This window comes from Phocoena sinus, chromosome 18, assembly GCF_008692025.1.
Source record: "Phocoena sinus isolate mPhoSin1 chromosome 18, mPhoSin1.pri, whole genome shotgun sequence".
In the NCBI taxonomy this organism is placed as follows: domain Eukaryota; kingdom Metazoa; phylum Chordata; class Mammalia; order Artiodactyla; family Phocoenidae; genus Phocoena; species Phocoena sinus.
This window is the reverse complement of record NC_045780.1, coordinates 77,524,326-77,542,932: the sequence shown is the minus strand read 5'-3', so window position 1 is coordinate 77,542,932 and position 18,607 is coordinate 77,524,326. Positions and strand designations below refer to the sequence as shown.

General features: G+C 52.6%; 1 protein-coding gene across 1 annotated transcript in view; it reads left to right on the top strand.

Annotated features, from left to right (window-relative positions):
- Positions 1 to 15,595, top strand: part of RAB20 (RAB20, member RAS oncogene family) — a 31,410-nt gene extending 15,815 nt beyond the window's left edge. The window contains 2 exon segments of the mRNA XM_032611472.1: positions 14,588 to 14,628; positions 14,630 to 15,595. Of these exon segments, the coding sequence (XP_032467363.1) occupies positions 14,588 to 14,628; positions 14,630 to 15,124 (536 nt within the window). The 3' untranslated portion in view covers positions 15,125 to 15,595.
- Positions 15,596 to 18,607: the final 3,012 nt, after the last annotated feature.

Below are 18,607 nucleotides of genomic sequence, written 5' to 3'. Positions count from 1 at the left end.
GGTATATGTTGTGCATGTGTGTGCACGTAGGCATACGTGTGTGTCTGCATGTGTTGTACGTGTGCATGTGTGCATGTAGGTATACACGTGCATGTGTGTGTTGTACATGTCTGTGTGTGCGTGTAGGTATATGTTGTGCATGTGTGTGCACGTAGGTATACGTGTGTGTCTGCATGTGTTGTACGTGTGCGTGTGTGCATGTAGGTATACACGTGCATGTGTGTGTTGTACATGTCTCTGTGTGTGCGTGTAGGTATATGTTGTGCATGTGTGTGCACGTAGGTATACGTGTGTGTCTGCATGTGTTGTACGTGTGCGTGTGTGCATGTAGGTATACACGTGCATGCGTGTGCTGTACATGTCTGTGTGTGTGCGTGTAGGTATATGTTGTGCATGTGTGTGCACGTAGGTATACGTGTGTGTGTCTGCATGTGTTGTACGTGTGCGTGTGTGCATGTAGGTATACACGTGCATGCGTGTGTTGTACACGTCTGTGTGTGCGTGCGTGTAGGTATATGTTGTGCATGTGTGTTCACGTAGGCATACGTGTGTGTCTGCATGTGTTGTACGTGTGCGTGTGTGCATGTAGGTATACACGTGCATGCGTGTGCTGTACATGTCTGTGTGTGTGCGTGTAGGTATATGTTGTGCATGTGTGTGCACGTAGGTATACGTGTGTGTGTCTGCATGTGTTGTACGTGTGCGTGTGTGCACGTAGGTATACACGTGCATGCGTGTGTTGTACACGTCTGTGTGTGCGTGCGTGTAGGTATATGTTGTGCATGTGTGTTCACGTAGGCATACGTGTGTGTCTGCATGTGTTGTACGTGTGCGTGTGTGCATGTAGGTATACACGTGCATGTGTGTGTTGTACATGTCTGTGTGTGTGCGTGTAGGTATATGTTGTGCATGTGTGTGCACGTAGGTATACGTGTGTGTGTCTGCATGTGTTGTACGTGTGCGTGTGTGCATGTAGGTATACACGTGCATGCGTGTGCTGTACATGTCTGTGTGTGCGTGTGCATGCACACCCATCTAGCTTGACACTCTGCGTGGCGCTCGGAGTGACACTGCAGCCAGGGTGGGCTCTGTGCCGACCTGAATGGAGCACGAACTGACTCGGTTAGAGGAACGGGATTCAGCTGATTGAAGGAAACTGGTGAGGATGCCGTCCCAGGGAGCCAGGGGACAGCAGTTCTTCCTTTCTGCCTGGCCGCTTGTCCCGGAAAAGGACAAGTCCGCGTGAATGGAGGACGTTTTTCACACTTTCTGAGTTTCTGTCGTGACGGGAGCCCTCCTGTGAGGCTCTTGCTTCCGGGGTGGCTGTGAGTGGTGTAGCCTCACATCACGGTGCCGTGTGTGGCTTGTTTTAAACAATCCCTGGGCTGCGTGAGGATACGTTGCTCCCACTTTTCAAAGCCTGTTGACCTACTGTTCACTTAGCCGGGCCCCTTTTCTGTAGCAATTGCAAAAGCACATTCCGAACCTAAGTGATTTCCAGTCTGATTAACTCTGGTTAGTTACTGTGTGACCGCGGGCCCTGGCAGTGTCGCCTTTCAGCTTCCCCGGTTGAGCAGCTGCTCTGTCTGTAGCTGTTCCCCGGGCGCCGAGGACCAGGGAGGGGGCGGCAGAGGGGGACGTGCAGACGCGGCACACGCAGGGCTGGGCTGCAGGGTTGGCCGTGTTACTGCTGCACGCGTCTTGGGGTGATGAGAGCCTCCCGGGACTGCTCCATGGTCACCGTCCCCCTGCCGCTGCTCCTCGTGGGAGCCCCAGGGCGGCAGCCGCAGAATCCAGGCCCCGCCCAGACCTTCCCGATGAGAACCTGCATTTTAACCACATCGCTAGGTGATTCAAGGTCCAGGTCATGAGCCTGGGCAGCCGCGGGCAGATGAGCCGTGAGTTTCCAGAAGGGCGAGGGTCAGGCCACTGGTGCTCGCTGGCACTATCTTTACATGCAGTTCTACCATCTGTCCATCATCTTTCTACCTGTCACTCATCTGTCCATCATCTTCCTTCTACCTCTCTATCGTCTGTCTATTTTTAACCATAGGGGATTTTTTTGTGGTAAAATACACAGAACACAGCGTTTTACTCATTTTTAAGTGTACAGCTTGCTGGTGTTAAGCATGGTCAACTATCACCACCATCATCTCCAGAACGTTTTCATCTTACAACTGAAGCTCCAACCCCGTTAAACAGAAAACCCATCCCCCTCCCTCCAGCCCCTGGTAACCCCTTTTTTGCTTTCTATCTCTGTGAGTTTGTCTATTCTCGGGAATTATTTAAAACGTTTACTTTTATGTATAGCATAATATCATTATATTTAAATATGGTAAACTAAGTTCAAACAGAATACTTTGTTTTTTTTTTTTTTTTTTTTTTTTTTTGCGGTACGCGGGCCTCTTTTTTTTGAGGTACGCGGGCCTCTCACTGCTGTGGCCTCTCCCGTTGCGGAGCACAGGCTCCGGACGCGCAGGCTCAGCGGCCATGGCTCACGGGCCTAGCCGCTTCGCGGCATGTGGGATCTTCCCGGACCGGGGCACGAACCCGCGTCCCCTGCATCGGCAGGCGGACTCTCAACCACTGCGCCACCAGGGAAGCCCGAATACTTTGATATGATTGATTTGAAAGGGTTTTTGCACTGTTAAATTGATACAGTCATGTCTAGGTACCCAGTCATCCCCAGAGGGTGTTTCTGCTTTTACAGTGTGTGTCTGTGGAAAATGTACTTTCTAGGGAATTTTATTAGAACACACCCAATCTGTTAAGCAAGAGGTAACTAGACATTGTAAACATACGTAAAATCCTTTGTTTCCGTAGGACTGTTCAGAAAAGGTTTCATATACTTCCCTTGGGTTAGAATTACAGCGCTCCCCGCTTATCCTTGGGGGACGCGTTCCGAGACCCCCAGTGGATGCCTGAAACTGCGGGTGGTACCAAGCCCTATACGTGTTATATTTTTCTTATACGTACATACGTATGATAAAGTTTAACTTATAAATTAGGCACAGTAAGAGATGAACGACAATAACTAGAAGTAAAGTAGAACAGTTATAACAACACCCTGTGGTGAAACAGCACACAATTCAAGATTGCTTACTTCAGAAATTCTCCATTTAATATTTTTGGACGGTGGTTAACCAAGTGTCATCGGAAACCTTGGAAAGTGAAACCTCGGAAAGTGAAACCTCGGATAAGGGAGGTGATTGGAACAGGAAAACATTTGTTCTCTGCTGTGTATTTCTCAGAAGACTTTATATTATGGAGAAGAAGACAAAAACATTCTGTTAGAAATAACTGGGGTATTGACTGAGTGGGGTACTCCAGATAAGAAGCCATTCTAGATAACTTAGTATCTTGAGAAAACCCTTTATAGAGTTAAAGAGTCTTCTTAACATGGTATTTGCAGTTCAGTCTTGTCTTTGAAACAAGTTAAAACTTGCCGCAAAAGATCTGAAATGATTTTAGTTTCCTGCTTTCATAAGTAGAGAATTTCGCAAATTATTGACTTTTTCTTTGATAATCTCTCTTTTTTTTTTAACCCCACATTTGTTTATTTATTTATTTTTGGCTGTGTTGGGTCTTCGTTTCTGTGCGAGGGCTTTCTCCAGTTGCGGCGAGCGGGGGGCGCTCTTCATCGCGGTGCGCGGGCCTCTCACTGTCGCGGCCTCTCTTGTTGCGGAGCACAGGCTCCAGACGCGCAGGCTCAGTAGCTGTGGCTCACGGGCCTAGTTGCTCCGCGGCATGTGGGATCCTCCCAGATCAGGGCTCGAACCCGTGTCCTCTGCATTAGCAGGCAGATTCTCAACCACTGCGCCACCAGGGAAGCCCCTGATAATCTCATTTTAAAAAGTAATTCTCACAGGACAGCAGAGTGTCTGTTGAAGGTAAAGGATATTGGATTTAATATCCTGGTACGTGAGAGTTTTTGTTTTGTAAAGTTAAATCTGTTACATAAGTGTATTTTCTTTGGATTTGCCTTTTTTCTTAATACTAGAGTGTTAAAGAAGGTCCCTTTATTTGAATTATTTGGTCTTGTTATTAGTTTTAGTAAATCCATGTCTGAAAAAAGTAAAGCAATTTGAGAATTAAATTCCAGTTATAATTATATGACCTTGAGAATTATTTCATAAAGCCCGTCAGTGAGTCACAGGCAAGGGATTAACTTATGTGCAGGTAAGTATTTGGGTGGTTCGTACGGCATATGGTCTATGCTTGGTTTTTGTTCAGCCTTCAAATTGAGAAACAGAAACAACAGAGGTGACACGTATGCTGATTTGGGTAAATGTCATTGTATATGTATTGAAATGCGAAAATGAATCCGTTTTTCTGAAACACTTTTCCTCTTCCCCATATGTTGCCATTTCTTTAGTTGGAAATCATTTGGGGTTTGGGTTCCTTTACGTATAGAAGGAAGAAAGTCTCATTTTACAGGCGTGGGTCAGGATGACCCTCGTTAAATAGTTGCAGACTGATCTGCTAGTCAGATGAAATGGAAAAGCTGTTTTTCATTTCGTTACTCGTGTGAGCCCGTGGGCTTCCTAGACTCAAAGAAGAATCATTGGTCTTTGTGTCATGAAGCATGGCTATGCTTAGAATGCCTTTTAATGGTCACAGACGATTAAGAACAAAATTAAAGGACCTATAAATGCAAGCAACTAAGTTGGATTATTGGATTTAAAAGAATAGTTTAAAGTGTTATCTAATCACCGCCTTTGACGGTGTCATTCATTAATCTGTGTTGAGGTTTTAGGTCTTCCTTCTGGCAGAAAAGATACCCCAGTAATATGGTGGGGTAGGATTTTTTTCCTTTTCAACTTCCCGACTTTCATCTCCAGCTGGTGGCTGTTGCATCAGTCTCTGCCTGCGTGGAATTTTCGTGAGGTTCCTGTAGGTGACCCTCAGGCAGGGCAGTGGGAAGGGTCTGCTCCCTGGGTGATTCCGCCCGGTCGCTGAGGCCAAGCTTTAAGCCCGTGTAGATGGGAAGGTGCCGGGCAGCCTCCAGCCCTGTCTCGGAGTTACTGTCACCATCTGAGGAGAATCCCTGCAGGGTGTCCACACCCTGTGGGACGTGCTTCTACCGGAGGACTCCTGCTTTCCACCATTGGTGCTTATCTTGCCTTTTGGGATTTGCTCAATTTCTGATGAGAGAGCTATTGCAGAAAGCATCCCATTGTTACTTCTTCTAGACTTCGAAATACTGCCATTCTTTTTCGAGCCCAGTTTTGTCCCGCTAACCCTTCTCTGAGTAGGACTTGATCACAGTGCAGCCTTGCACTCAGGACCTGGACCCTGGACCCTGGACCCGGTGGCCGGGGTTCAGGACCCGCCTCTGCCATTCGCTGCCTGTGTGCCCCTGGCCTTTGTGCTGCTCTGTCAGCGTTTGCTTCAGGCCTGGGGGTGGAAATGAGGCCACAGTCCCCACCAGGGGATGGGAGGGAGTCAACGGCCATGCGTGTAAAGGGCTCGGATGTAGTGAGCGCTGTAGATGGGTTAGCTCTTGGGAAAGTTGAGCACATGCAGTGCACTCGCTCTAGGAGCCAGAATAGCTCCCGGTTCTGTTCTGTCTGCTCGACGAGGTCCCTCCATGTGGACGTTGTTCCTCCTTCTCCAGGAAGTCTCAGTCTTTGCTCTTAGAGCCCTTCAACTGGTTGGACGAGGCCCACCGACGTTATGGCGGGTGATCTGCTTTGCGAAGTCAGTGATTGCCGATGTTAATCACACTTAAAAAACAAAATACCTTCCTGGCAACATCTAGACTTGCATCGGACCACAGAGCTGGGCACCACGGCCTGGCCACGCTGACACGTAAAATTAAGCATCACGCACGGCACGACGGTCGGTGGTGGATCACCCCCTCATTTCCCGGAGCCTCTGCGTGGAGGGTGGGTTCTCAGATGAAGTGTCCGCGCCCTGTTGCCCCTCAGTTTGCACACACAGGTGGAGGCAGCTGTGCCCAGCGGTGGCTCCACACAGCCGACCCCTTTTATCACCCTGGGAAGACACGTGGACCCACCTTCTGACTGCATGAAAAGAGCTCTAAGCATCTGTTCTTCGCGAACGTTCCTGGGGGGCAGCTGTTTCCACGGCTGTTCTCTCACCAGGTTCACCGTCAGTGTAGAGACACATACACGCAGAGGGAACGTTCCAGATCTTCCCTGTGACTGTAACCCGTAGTCAAATCGCGTCACACTGAACACAATGGAACTAAAGTCATCCTTCAGGTAGTATTACTTATAATGCTGCGGGTGGAACTTGGAAGCTTTAGAAAAGGATTTTGTTTCATGTTTTAAGCATCTCTCGGAAGGGCGTCACTGCTCATTCTGGGCTGAGCTTCTCTGGGCTGTGCTGGGGCCCATCTCTGAGGTCGCCCTGGAGTTTTAATTGCTCCCCTCTCTGGTTCTGTGGATCCGGGTTTTTCTATCTCCATGTTGCCACATCGATATTTCTGTGGGCGTTTTTAAAGTTCCTCTTTCTTTCACTGTCTGCACTTAGACTTCCTGGTAGACCTCACTCTACCCGGAAATAAGGATCCGCTCCCGGTTCTGTTCTGTCTGCTTGACGAGGAATAAGGAATAAGGATCGTTCTGATTCTCACCCTGAATGACTGCCTCTTACCTCCCACTTCTGCTCAGCGGCTGCCCATCACATTCTCCGGGGGTACTTTTAAAGGGATAGGATACCCACACCCCTGCCCTGCCGGATCCTAGCTCCTGTGCTCTGGGGTAGGGGGTCCGAGCGTCACTATTTTTTAAAAGCTGCCCCCTCCCCTGTTTAAAATGTGCAGCCAGTGTTGTAACATGGTTTCTGGTGGCCGTACCACCCATTGGGTTATTTAAAACTATTTAAGCCAAAAGGACGCGACGCTCGGGGTGAAATGCTGGTCGTCGTCTGGCCAGAGGACGCTGGAGCATCGAGGAGAATGCAGTCAGACATTTGATCTTCATTGTCTAGCAGCAGGTTCGGGGGATTGTGGCCACTGACCTCTGTCCTCCTGCCCTGGGCTGGTTTTCAGTTCCAGTTACACAGTGGGTGGCAGCCACATGACAGAGGGTGCCCGAGAAATGGGGAGAAGGTCGTCCTCGGAAAGCAAGCCTCATACAAATACGGAAGATGTAGGAGATCGGTCAACAGCAAAGGTGACCAGCGGGCCCCAGGGGACAGTAAATGTGCTGATGAAGAGCTCAGACGGGGGCGGTCCTGGGATGGTGGAGCTGACCCTGAAGTTTGGGAGGAATCTGAGTCACGGTTTAATTAACCAGCACTCACGGAGGGCTTCACACGAGCCAGGCACAGTTCCAGCCCATTGAACAAATTAATTCCGTTTTCACAAGCCCCTTTGGGTGGGTACTGTCCACATTTTGGTGATGGGAAACAGAAGCCCAGGGAGCTAAGGACCTGCCCCCAGGGCGCACGGTGAGGGTTAATGCAGACAGTCTGTCTGGGAGTCGGGCTCTTTGTAGGCGGTTAGACCTCAGACGGCCTGGTCTCCGGGACCGTGTCCTGGCTCTGGGCTCCACCTTCCTGCTTCTGTGGGCCACATCCCGTGCTTTCTGTGCCTTGGCTTCTCCCTCTGTGAAATGTGGGCAGGGGAAGGCCCTCTTAGTGTGGTTACTGGGGAGACCGCGTGAGTTTGCTGAACGCCGAGGACTTGTTGACTGTTTTCACGCCGAGCCAGCTTTCTTCCGGTCAGGAGTCCAGTTTTTCCTGTACCTGGGCCGGGAAGGGATGATGGAGATTAATCTCTCCTCCCCTGTAGGAGACCACCCCATTGGTATCCTGGGTCCCCACTCCACATGTAGAGAATGGAATCAGCTCTCTGGGGGAATGGACAGTGCATTTCTTGATCTGTGATTCTGAAGACCTGACTTGGGGCTCCGGCAAACCTGTTAGGTCCTCCTCCGGGACCCCGTCCACTGTGGCCAGCTGGCCTCCCTCTCCAGCTGCTCTGGACTCACCCATCCACATCCAGCCAGTTTTGTTGCATATCGGCAGTTCGTTCTAGGATGTGTCTGATCGGATGCTGGTGGCATTGTTAACAGATTCTGTGTTTCTCCTTAACCACCAGGATAACTCACGTCCACCTCTGAACTGTGTTGGCGACACCAAGCTTAACATGTCATTTCTTGTTTGTTAATTTTATTTTATTGTGGTAAGAACACTTAAGCTACCCTCTTACATGTTGTTAAGAGCACGTTACACTGTGGCTGACCTCAGCTACCGGGTTGTGTTTGCAGAGCTCATCTCCATAAGTTTTGCATCGTGTTGGTGAAACTTTATGCCTGTGGCTAAGTGACTCCCCATTTCCCCTCCCCACAGACCCTGGCAACCACCATTCTGCTGTTCGCTTCTATGAATCTGACTATTTCAAATGCTTCCTAGAAGTGGAGTCGTGCAGTATTTGTCCTGCGACTGGCTTGTCAGCACCTCCAAGTTCCTTGCAGCTTTATTTACAGTGGCCACGAATGGAGGCAACTTACATGTCCTTTGACAGATGAATAGATAAGAAAATGTGGTGTATGCATACAATGGAATATTATTCAGCTTGAAAAATAGAATGAAATTCTGTAATATGCAACAACGAGGATACACCTAAGTGAGACAGTCGCTCCTTGATTTGCGTCACAGACAGGCCAGAGCTCCTGGGCAGTCCCGCGTCCACCCGTCCTGCAGCCCTGCGGTCCGCCCATGGCCAGGGAGCCCAGGCCGCTTCCTGGAGGTGAAGGAGGCTGGGCCCCTCTCTCCGACCCCTGTCTCCAACGCCATGGCAGGCTGTACGGCAGGGGCCACGTACGCCAAGCCTGGCAGCCTGACCCTCAGCTGTGCTGGTTAAACTGGAAACAACCTGTGATTTTTCTTATTGCCGCCTCAGGGCTGGTGCAGGGTTAGCCCGGTGCCCTGGCATCCCCAGAATTGGACCATGAAGCAAAGGAGACTGCCAAAATTTCTAGAGCTTCAGCTTTGGAATTGGTGCTTAGGGACCTGGGTTGGGGAAAGAAGGGGAGAGAGAGAGAGAGAGAGAGAGAGAAATACCCGATTTGAGCACGTGGGAAGGGAACCTGTGAGCATCCCAGTTCAAGCCCATCACCGATGAGGAAGTCATCGCTCTGAGGGGTCCAGGAGCTGACATTACAGTGGGCTAGCACCAGGGGCCTGGCTTCCGGCTCAGCGCACATTCACATACTACTGGAAAACTTACTCAGCAGCCTTGGGTTCCAATACGCCCAGAGCCAACCGCAAGCAGCCTTATCTCACCACCTCCCCACTTAGTCTTCACCGCCTCTGTGATGCCAGAAATACCAGGCTCCCACTTAAACGCAGTTAGGACTAAATTCAGAACCTTTGTTCCCTGTCGGACTAGCCTGTCTGATTATGGGCGCTACGCTCCTTTGAAAGCAGCCTTAAAGCTCCAGATTACTTCCAGAATGATATTTAAGAATTTCAAGCACGGGGGGCTTCCCTGGTGGCGCAGTGGTTAAGAATCCGCCTGCCAATGCAGGGGACATGGGTTCGAACCCTGGTCCGGGAAGATCCCACGAGCCCGTGCACCACAACTACTGAGTCTGCGCTCTAGAGCCCGCGAGCCACAACTACTGAGCCCGTGCGCCACAACTGCTGTAGCCCGCATGCCTAGAGGCTGTGCTCCGCAACAAGAGGAGCCACCACAATGAGAAGCCCGCGCATCACAACGAAGAGTAGCCCCCGCTCGCCGCAACTAGAGAAAGCCCGTGCACAGCAGTGAAGACCCAATGCAGCCAAAATAAAATAAGTAAATGTGGTGTATATATATATATATATATATATATATATATATATATATATATATATATATTTCAAGCATGAAAACTGCATAATTGTAAATTCTTTAGCTGGGGTAACGGCATTTGATTTGTTTGCGCTGGTTGATGGGTAGCTGACAGACCGTGGGATTTGATCAGCAGCTCTTGTCCACCTCTTTTCAGGCTGGCTTTGGGATGCTTTAGTTCCTACTTCCTTTAGTTATTCTGCTTTCTCTTTTGGTATTATTATTATTTACTTTTTTGGTTTTTTTTAAAGGCAAACCAGACATTTTTATCTGGAAAGGAAAACTATTTTGGGCCTAGGCATTAACAGGCTGTCCTCAGAGAACTATGTAACAGAGCTGGAAGCGATTCTCCCAGGATGGCCGGCACGCCACTCTGTCACCCTCCTGTGAAATCTGGCGGGTGGGAGCTGACGGCATTTTTAGCTGTTGGAAAAACCTCTTGCTGCCAGGCTTGCTGTCTATGAGATGAGCCTGTGTGAAAGGAAGAGTCCCGGCTCAGTGGTAATGATGGGGAAGCATTTCTTTTCTTTCTTTGCTTCTTGGCTGAAGTTTCCTATTGCCAGTTTTGGAAGACGCGTTGATCTTCATCTCCCATGGGGGTCCGCGAAGGGACGGGAGAATGCTGTTTAGTTTCTGCCGTAAGCTCACAGTGTAATTTGACATGAGACTTTCATAATTAAATTATTAGTCAGAGGGCTGACCTGCTGTTGGTATGCAGAAGGACGGAATGTGGCTCTTCGGGTGCCAAGTTCCGGAGCACCCCGAGGGTAGGCAGGCTGCCCTTCCCAGCAGACCGCGGCAGGAGCCCAGGGCTGTAAACTTGCTTTCCAGGAAGTGGCTCCAATCCTCGGGATCACTGCGGGATCACAGGACGCGCACCGCCAACTCCTGCTGGTCCTGGCTGGGGCGTCACCCTCTCCAGTTTGCCTCCTCGTCCGATCACTTGGGGGACACTTTGGGCCTCGCCGGAGAAGCAGGTCCCTGGCTTGGGGTTCTGCTCCGAGCGAGGGAGATGACAACTGTCAGATGTAGCCCGTGCGGCCCTTCTTCTGGATGCGGCTTCCTTCTCTGCAGGCCGCTCTCTCCAGGGCTGGCACATCGGCTACTGGCTGAGGCCAGCATGTCGCCGTTTCAGGATGACTGGGGTGGAGCTCCTCTGTATTTCTTGGCCGTTTGGCTGAAACCTGGTTTAATGGCAAAGATCACTATATTTTATATAAGTAGCTGTGTGGAGGTGTCATGCCTTCAGTCCGAGCTGCGAAGACCCCTGGACCAGGGGTTCTTCATTTCTTTTGTGCCATGGATCCCCTTGTATCCGAGTGGCACCAGCCTGGGACCCTTTTTCTGAATACTGTATTTAAACGCATGCAGTAAAACACCAAGTTTTCCCAGGATACCAGGTTTTCTTTACTGGCAGGTCTAATAGCCGTTGAGATTTTGAGCTGACGATAAACATACACAACTGCAGTGTGGATTGAAAGCCTCTGTTATTTCTGTCGGCGACACAGCACAGGGTTTGCTTCCTATAGCCATTTCTGGTTTGTTGCAATGTGTCTATGGAAGGAAATGCTAACTTTCAGTTAGAGGATGGTGAGAACAGAGAATACACCTTTCCCCGTTCAAGGTCATGGACTCCTGGGCTCTGTCCCCACTGTAGTCAACGGGGGACTCTGTAGCCCAAACTAGAGACTACAGCAGAGGAACAGCCTTTCATCAGAGGCAGTCTGGGGGGAATCTTGAGGCAGCTTGGCTGGGGGCTGCTGCTGGGATGAGCTGGGGATTTGGTGCTTTGCCTGATGGAGAAGGAGCCCTGGGCGGGGTGGGGGGCCGGTCAGGTGCAGGATGTCAGGGATGGCGTGTTGGTGTTACCTGGGGAGTGTGGACTCAGATGGTCGCATCGTGCAAGCACGTAAGAACTAGGCAACTTTCAGTCCGCTGCCGTCATTGACACGGGGGTCTTCGCATCTGCTTCCGGGACAGGGGCAGACGATCCCACCCTGACCCTGTCCTCCCTGGTGCTTTGCCTGCCCACCCCCCTGCCCCACCTGCCTCGTCCTTCAGGGAGGAAATGTGGTCCCGCGGGCACCGAGAGGCTGGGGTGCTTTGGAGGGTGGGTGGCGTGGAGCACAGAGGCTCAAGGCGCAATGATTGTCTGGGGGCTGCTGCCCCGCATGCACCCCACAGAGGAATGAAAGCAAACTCCGGGCCTGGTTCTTCAGGAGTCCGGATTCCAGTTAGGGAGAGGCATGTCAAGGGTGATTGATTAGGTCTGCAAGGACCAGTGAGTGTGGGCAAGTGTGCTTCAGGTGACGTCAATCCTGGGCTCCTCCGTGGAGCAGGGTGGGGTGGGGGCCCTCCCAGGGAGGCCTGCCTGTTATGGAGTCCAACTTCATACCGCTCACTGCACACCATGCCAGTAAATTGAGAGACAAGTTTTTGGGGCAAAGAAAAGCCACTTTATTCGCAATTCCAGCAGACCGAGAAGACGGTGCACTGGCAGTCCCAAAGACCCACCTTTCCCAATTATTAACAGAATCCAGGCTTCTTTTCTACTGAAACGGCAGGGGGTGTGGCTGGTTGTTGCCCGTCCTTGGTGCCTGTATCCTTGGTTCTCGCAGCTGTCCACAGGTCAGGGCACAACGTTCCTATAAATCTCCAACAAGACAGTTGTTATTTTTCTGTTCTGCAACTTTATCTCTATATGAATGGAAAAGAGTTATACCTTTAAAGGTCAGAGCCTGGAGAATGGGCTCTCCTGCATATTTCAGGCTCTAGGCAACATTCTTTTACGAAGGGGCAGAGCCAGCATGACTCAGCACGCAACAGAGCCCAGGGTTAGTGCCAAAGGAACAGATCCAGTATGGAGTCAGGTTTGCTCTTCTCTGTTACACATCCAGGTCCAGGGGGTTTTCCCTCCGCCCATGGAGGGTGTGAACTCAGACGGCAGCTGTAGGAGGTGTGATTGATCCCGGGGCCTGGGACGGCTTCAGGAGGGGCCCCGTTTTGCATTTATGAACTTCCCTCCATGGAGTCAGTGAACCGTCTTCCCGTCGTGAATGAGGAAGAAGGGAAACCAAGGGGGCCATTGAGGAAAACCTGGGAACAAACGTGGTCACACTTGGCCTCCGGAGACCCCAAGGTGAGGGGCACTGGCCTTGCTGCTTACTGTGATCTGGGCCTTTTACGTACAGGGCTTCTGATGGTTTCATATGAAGGAATAAAGGTATTCAAGTGTGACGAAATTTCAGTTCTTTGGGGGTTTAACCCATCAAGGTTTTCCCTCCCTCCCTCTGTCCCCCTCCCTCTCCCTTCCCCCTCTCCTTACCCTCTTCCCCTCCCCCAGTGTCTTCCCCTGGGTCTGCAGTTCAGAGGAAAGGTGGGAGTTGAGACGGGTGCAGGGTGTAAATTCAGCCTCTGACACGATTGAGGCTCTGCCACCTAGCAAATGAGAACGAATTGTTACGAAACAAACCAAGAAATCTTACATGAGAGAAAAACTGTGTTGTCCTTTTTAAAAAAAACAAAAACAAATGGAGGGGATGATTTGTGGCTTCACTTACTCAGCGCATTTAGTGGCACCGAGCGCGGGGCCGGGGGGTGGGGGGCGAGTAAAGCCACAGGTTCTGTCCTCCCTGGTGGAGACAGGTGTCTGTTAGCTGCGTGACCGAGACCTCCACTCGGGGTTGTGCTGAGCGTCTGCGTCGGGGCTCAGAGGGACGAGGCACAGGCCAGGACAGAAGGGGGACCTGGAAGGGGGCCAGGGGCCCCCTGGGAAGTCACAGTCAGCAGAGCCCTGGGAAGTGCCCACCCTCTCCCCAAAGGACGAGAGAAGGAGGTTGGCCCAAGGGAGATTTATGCTGTGTTCTCGCTGTGACTTGTCCGACTTAGAAAACACCCATTTCCCCTTAAAACTGAAAAGGCAAGGAAGGCCTCAGCCCCTGCACAGGGGCTGTCACCTGGGGCCTGTGCAGCCCTGATTGGTGCCCATGGGCAGGAGAGGGAGGGAGGAAGAGGTGGGAGGAGGTCTGGGGGGCCTGGGGCCATCTGCGTCCGCTGTCACTTCCCCACTCTGGGCAGGCCGGGGCCCAGGCTTCAGGGGTGGGGCCAGCCGTCGGTGGCGGGATGTCCATACCTGCTTCGCCGTGTGGCGTGCACAGCAGTGCCCAGCTTGGTTGAAAGTGAAGTTGCTCTGTCTGTCTTCCCTCAGAGAGAGGGCATTTCCTTACTGTGCGTGTTCTCTGTTCCGACACACTCACTTCTGAGTCCTTCTCCAGGAGGCCCGCAGCCTGCGGGTGGGGAGGTGGCCTTGGAGGTGGGGCAGGGCCTTGGGCCCGGGGAGCTCTGCTCTCTCCGGGAACGCAGACTTGCCTGGTGCCACGTCAGCATGACTGCCACGCTGGGAGGTGGTCCAGAGTGTGTCATCGAGAGGAGCAGGACCCTTGGCGGGAGCGTCGCGGGTAAACGTCCCCGTGTAAGACGCAGAGATAGGAGCAAAAGCCACACCACCGCCCATTAGGGGGAAAGCAGGGCCCGGCTGTCTTCCTCCGTCTCGTGGGTTCACTGCGGTGGGTGGACGGGGCTGTGCAGGACCTGCTGGCCGTGGGGACTGGCCATCACCCTGTCTTTCTGCACAGCAGGGTCTCCATCCCGTTCAGCTCCAGCCACACCTACGTTTGGGGTCACGATTCCATGGTCCCTCCCAGGGGTCCCTGGCGGCACGGTCGGGGGGCACTGCCAGAGAGGAGAGGTAACTGTATCTTTCTCCCCCCTCGCCCCCAGGGCGCGAGCAGTTCCATGGCCTGGGCTCCATGTACTGCCGGGGGGGCGGCTGCCGTCATCCTCACCTACGACGTGAACAATGCCCAGAGCCTGCTGGAGCTGGAGGACAGGTTCTTGGGCCTGACGGACACGGCCAGCGCCGACTGCCTCTTCGCCATCGTGGGAAACAAGGTGGACCTGAGTGAGGAGGGGCCCGGGGAGGGCGGCCAGGAAGGAGGGCAGGGCCCTGGGCTGGCTGGCGGCGGCGGCTGTGCAGCCCCCAGGCTGCCGAAGCAGGTGCAGCCGGAGGACGCGGTGGCCTTTTACAAAAAGATCCTCAAGTACAAGATGCTGGATGAAAAGGAAGTGCCGGCCGCGGAGCAGATGTGCTTCGAGACCAGCGCCAAGACCGGGCGCAACGTGGATCTGCTGTTCGAAACCCTGTTCGACATGGTGGTGCCTGTGATCCTACAGCAGAGGGCCCAGGGGCCGCCGCAGACCGTGGACATCACCAGCTCCAGGCCGCCCACGCGGACCAGATCTGGGTGCTGCGCCTGACGTGCCCAGGCCCGGCCCCCCAGGGTGCACGGCCGGTCAGAGGAGAAGATCGGGGGTCACTTTGTAGAACTGCACTCGGAGGAGGAGACCGGGTGGAAATGCCAGCCAGTAGCGAAGGTCCCCGTGACTGGTCCCCCACGTACATCGCTGCCCTGGGAGGTGGGGAGTGGACGAGCCGTCCAGGGGAGCCCCCTGCAGAGCCGGGCTCCCGGAGACCGCCGTCCCCTGGCTGCCCCGTCTTCACACCTGGCCTCTGACAGAAGGTTTTCGGCTGTCTCGGCACCTGTGTGACTATCAAACGTTTCTGCTCACTGTGATTTATCTTTGGTCCTACCATTCGGTACTTGTACCCTGATGCATCGTAATGATTCTCGATAAATGTTAATTTATACAAAATCAGGAATCAATGTTTTTTATATCGGTTGCAGCATTGTGAGCCACACATATTATTAAAAAGGATTTTGAGAAGAACTTCGATTTAGACTTTATTTGTGCTCCCATGGGCTCCTTGCTGGGGGTGCTCGAGTGATGGCTGTGAGCTTAAGGCACGTCTCTCTATCTTTAAAAGCTGCATCGAATCCTACAAATTCCAGGTATTTAGGTTGGCCCATCTGCCTAGTTGTCTTGAAGACACGAGTTCCAATAATAGAAGCAAAACTAAAAGCTCTGTCTCTGCTGACCTCTGTGTGGGTCGCCCGGGCAGTTGCTAAATAAGAAACCTCTTTTCCGGGGGTGGGGTGTGGCTTTGTTCTTAAGAGATGCCAAGACAGGGAAGCCGTGAGACAACAGTTTTGTTTTCTTAGAAATTTAATGGAAAACAAGTAGGTCAGGCTTGGGGCTCTCTGTTGGGAAAGGGGTGTCTCAGCCAGCTTGGCAGCTGTAATGAAATACCGCAGACCTTTATTTCTCAGTCCTGGGGGCTGGAGGCTAGATTGAGGTGCCAGCCGACTCAGTTTCTGGTGAGGGCACTCTCCTGGCTTGTAGATGGCCACCTTTCTGCATGTGTCCTCACGTACTGGAGGGAGAGAGAGCTCTTGTGACTCTTTCCTTACAAGGGCGCTAATCCCATCATGGGGGCCCCACCCTCAAGACTTCATCCAAACCTGATTACCTCCCAAAGGCCCCACCTCCAGACACCATCCCATCTGGGGGTTAGGACTTCAACATATGGATGTTGGGAGACACAAGCATTCAGTCCTTGACAGGAGGCAAAGTGGGGCAGAGGCTGGTGAACAATGTTTCATGAGCAGTAGTTTTTGGGGGGAGGTGTTCAGTGTTTCTGCGGAGAGCCCATGATCTCTGATGCTGTGGCCTGTAGCCCTGCCTCTGCTCCTGGGTGGTGCACGTCTTCTGGGTAAGCAAACGAGCCCCATCTGTGTGATGGAAACACCATCAGAGCCCCCTGTATGTGACTGGGGAGGCCTCCAATTGAGATGTCCTGTTACTGAAGCAGATCTCGAGGTCTAAAACTTCCATTTTGCAACTGTAGCCCGTTCAAAAGTGAAAACGAGTCAGTCTGATTACTTTTCATTGACGTGGCTTAGTTTCCCATTTAATGGGTGGAAGTTGTATTTATTTTTCCACAAAGTGTGTCTTTGCTAGTGAGACATCTGGGAGACCTAGGAACTTGTCTTTGAAGACTGTGGAGGGGAAAAAGCATCCTAGGAAATGATTTCTCTTTGTACTTGAAGGCAGGGGTGGCTGAGTTCCCACGGCCCTTTCCGCCTGGACAGTCTGATTGTCTTGCCCATCTGCTCTGAGCACCCCCAGCTCGTGCCCTTGAATGGCCCCGCGTTCTGGAGGATGGCCCAGGACGGCACCTTCTCCATCAACAGCATGTAAGCATTGCACCCTCACTGCTGCACTAAAAAGTAGGCTTCACTCTGGGCTCTGTCCCAAGTGGACTTTGGGTGCCAGCCTGGGCTCTCGCCAGGGAGACTGGTCCTGGGGTCTGAGACTGCTCACGGGTTTCCAGCCGTGGTCGCTCGTGGGCCCAGTTCCCGACCAGGGAACCAGGTCAGTTCTGGGGAAGCTTCAGCTGCTTCAGTGAGCTAGCCAATGGAGAAGGAGGGGATCCTCTGCTGGATGTGGGTTCGAGCTGGGACCTCAAACATTCTTTCTTTCCCTTTGCTCAAATGCAGCTGCTCTGTGGCTGGGAGGCCACGGACAGCCGTGGGTTAACCTGCTGAGCCTGGCCCAGGAGCCATTGCTGCAGACTTTCACCCGAGTGTCCTCAGAAACCTTCTTCTCAACAGCAGCTCCTGGCCGGGCATTTCCTGGTGGCCTCGAGATGTCCTGCGTGGGAAGTTTTGAGGGGGGTTATGTTGTAATCTGGGTGTTGGAAACCGTGGTTCCCCCTTTTCACAGGCCGCTAGGCCGGTGTCTTAAGAGAACCGCTTTGTCATTTCTGAACCCGACCTCCTGGTTGAATCAGCACTGCCTGCTGTGCCAGCAACCCTCTCCCACAGACGTCCGGCAGCTTCATCTCCTGCAACGTCTCCCTCCGGCCGAGGTGAGCCGGTGCTCAGAGCCCGGTTGCTGTGGGCAGTGGATTGGAGATGGGTTTGTCCTCCCGAGAGAAGGGGGATGGAGCTGACTCGTGTTCCACCTCCGAGCTCTGTGCCGGCCCTGCATGCGAGGAGCACCTGCGCCGATGACCGCAGCCCACCGGAGGGGGGCGAGCCCTGGGCACTTGCTCTTGTGTCCAAGAGCAAGAGGTGGGGTGGTCTCTGCAGGAGTTTGGAATGTTTTGAGGCAGAATCTGCCCCCGCTGTGGCTGATGGAACCGGGGGTTGTTCTTGCCTTTGTGTAATGAGGCAGGGCCAGCCCCCCTCCGCACCCCACCCCGCCTGCCCTCATTAGGTCACACCCCCTCCCCGTTCCCTTAGCACTTGGCCCGATCTCTTCCACTTCTCGAAGCGGGACCCTTTGGCCTGCACTGCTCTCAGATACACCCATTTCCACCAGCTCCTAAAAAGTCCACTGTCCTTTCTTTTCTTCCTGCTTTACGTTATTATTAACTGAGGTCCATGCTTTATTTAGATGCCCTTAATTTCACCTAATGTCTTTTCTCTGTTCAGGGTCCCATCTGGACACCACATGACATTTAGTTACATCTCCTTAGGGTCCCCATGGCTCTAATAGCCTCTCAGACCACCTTGTTTTGGTGACCTTGATAGCCTTGAGGGGTATGGACAGGTGTTCTGTAGGACACCCCTTGACCGGAATTTGTCTGATGTGTTTCTCCTGATGAGGCTGGGGTGGAGGTTTGGGAGGAAGAGCACAGAGGTAAGCGCGCTCCTCAGGTCACGCTCACGGGGCGCCCGCCGTTACCGTGACTCATCACTGATCGCATGGCCCAGGTGTGTGGCTCACGGTCCCCGCGGCACAGGTGCCCTCTCCGCTCCTTCCACACTCCGCTCTCTGGAAGGACGTCGCCAGGCACAGCGCACACGCCCCTCTTTTATGGTAGAATAACTACCC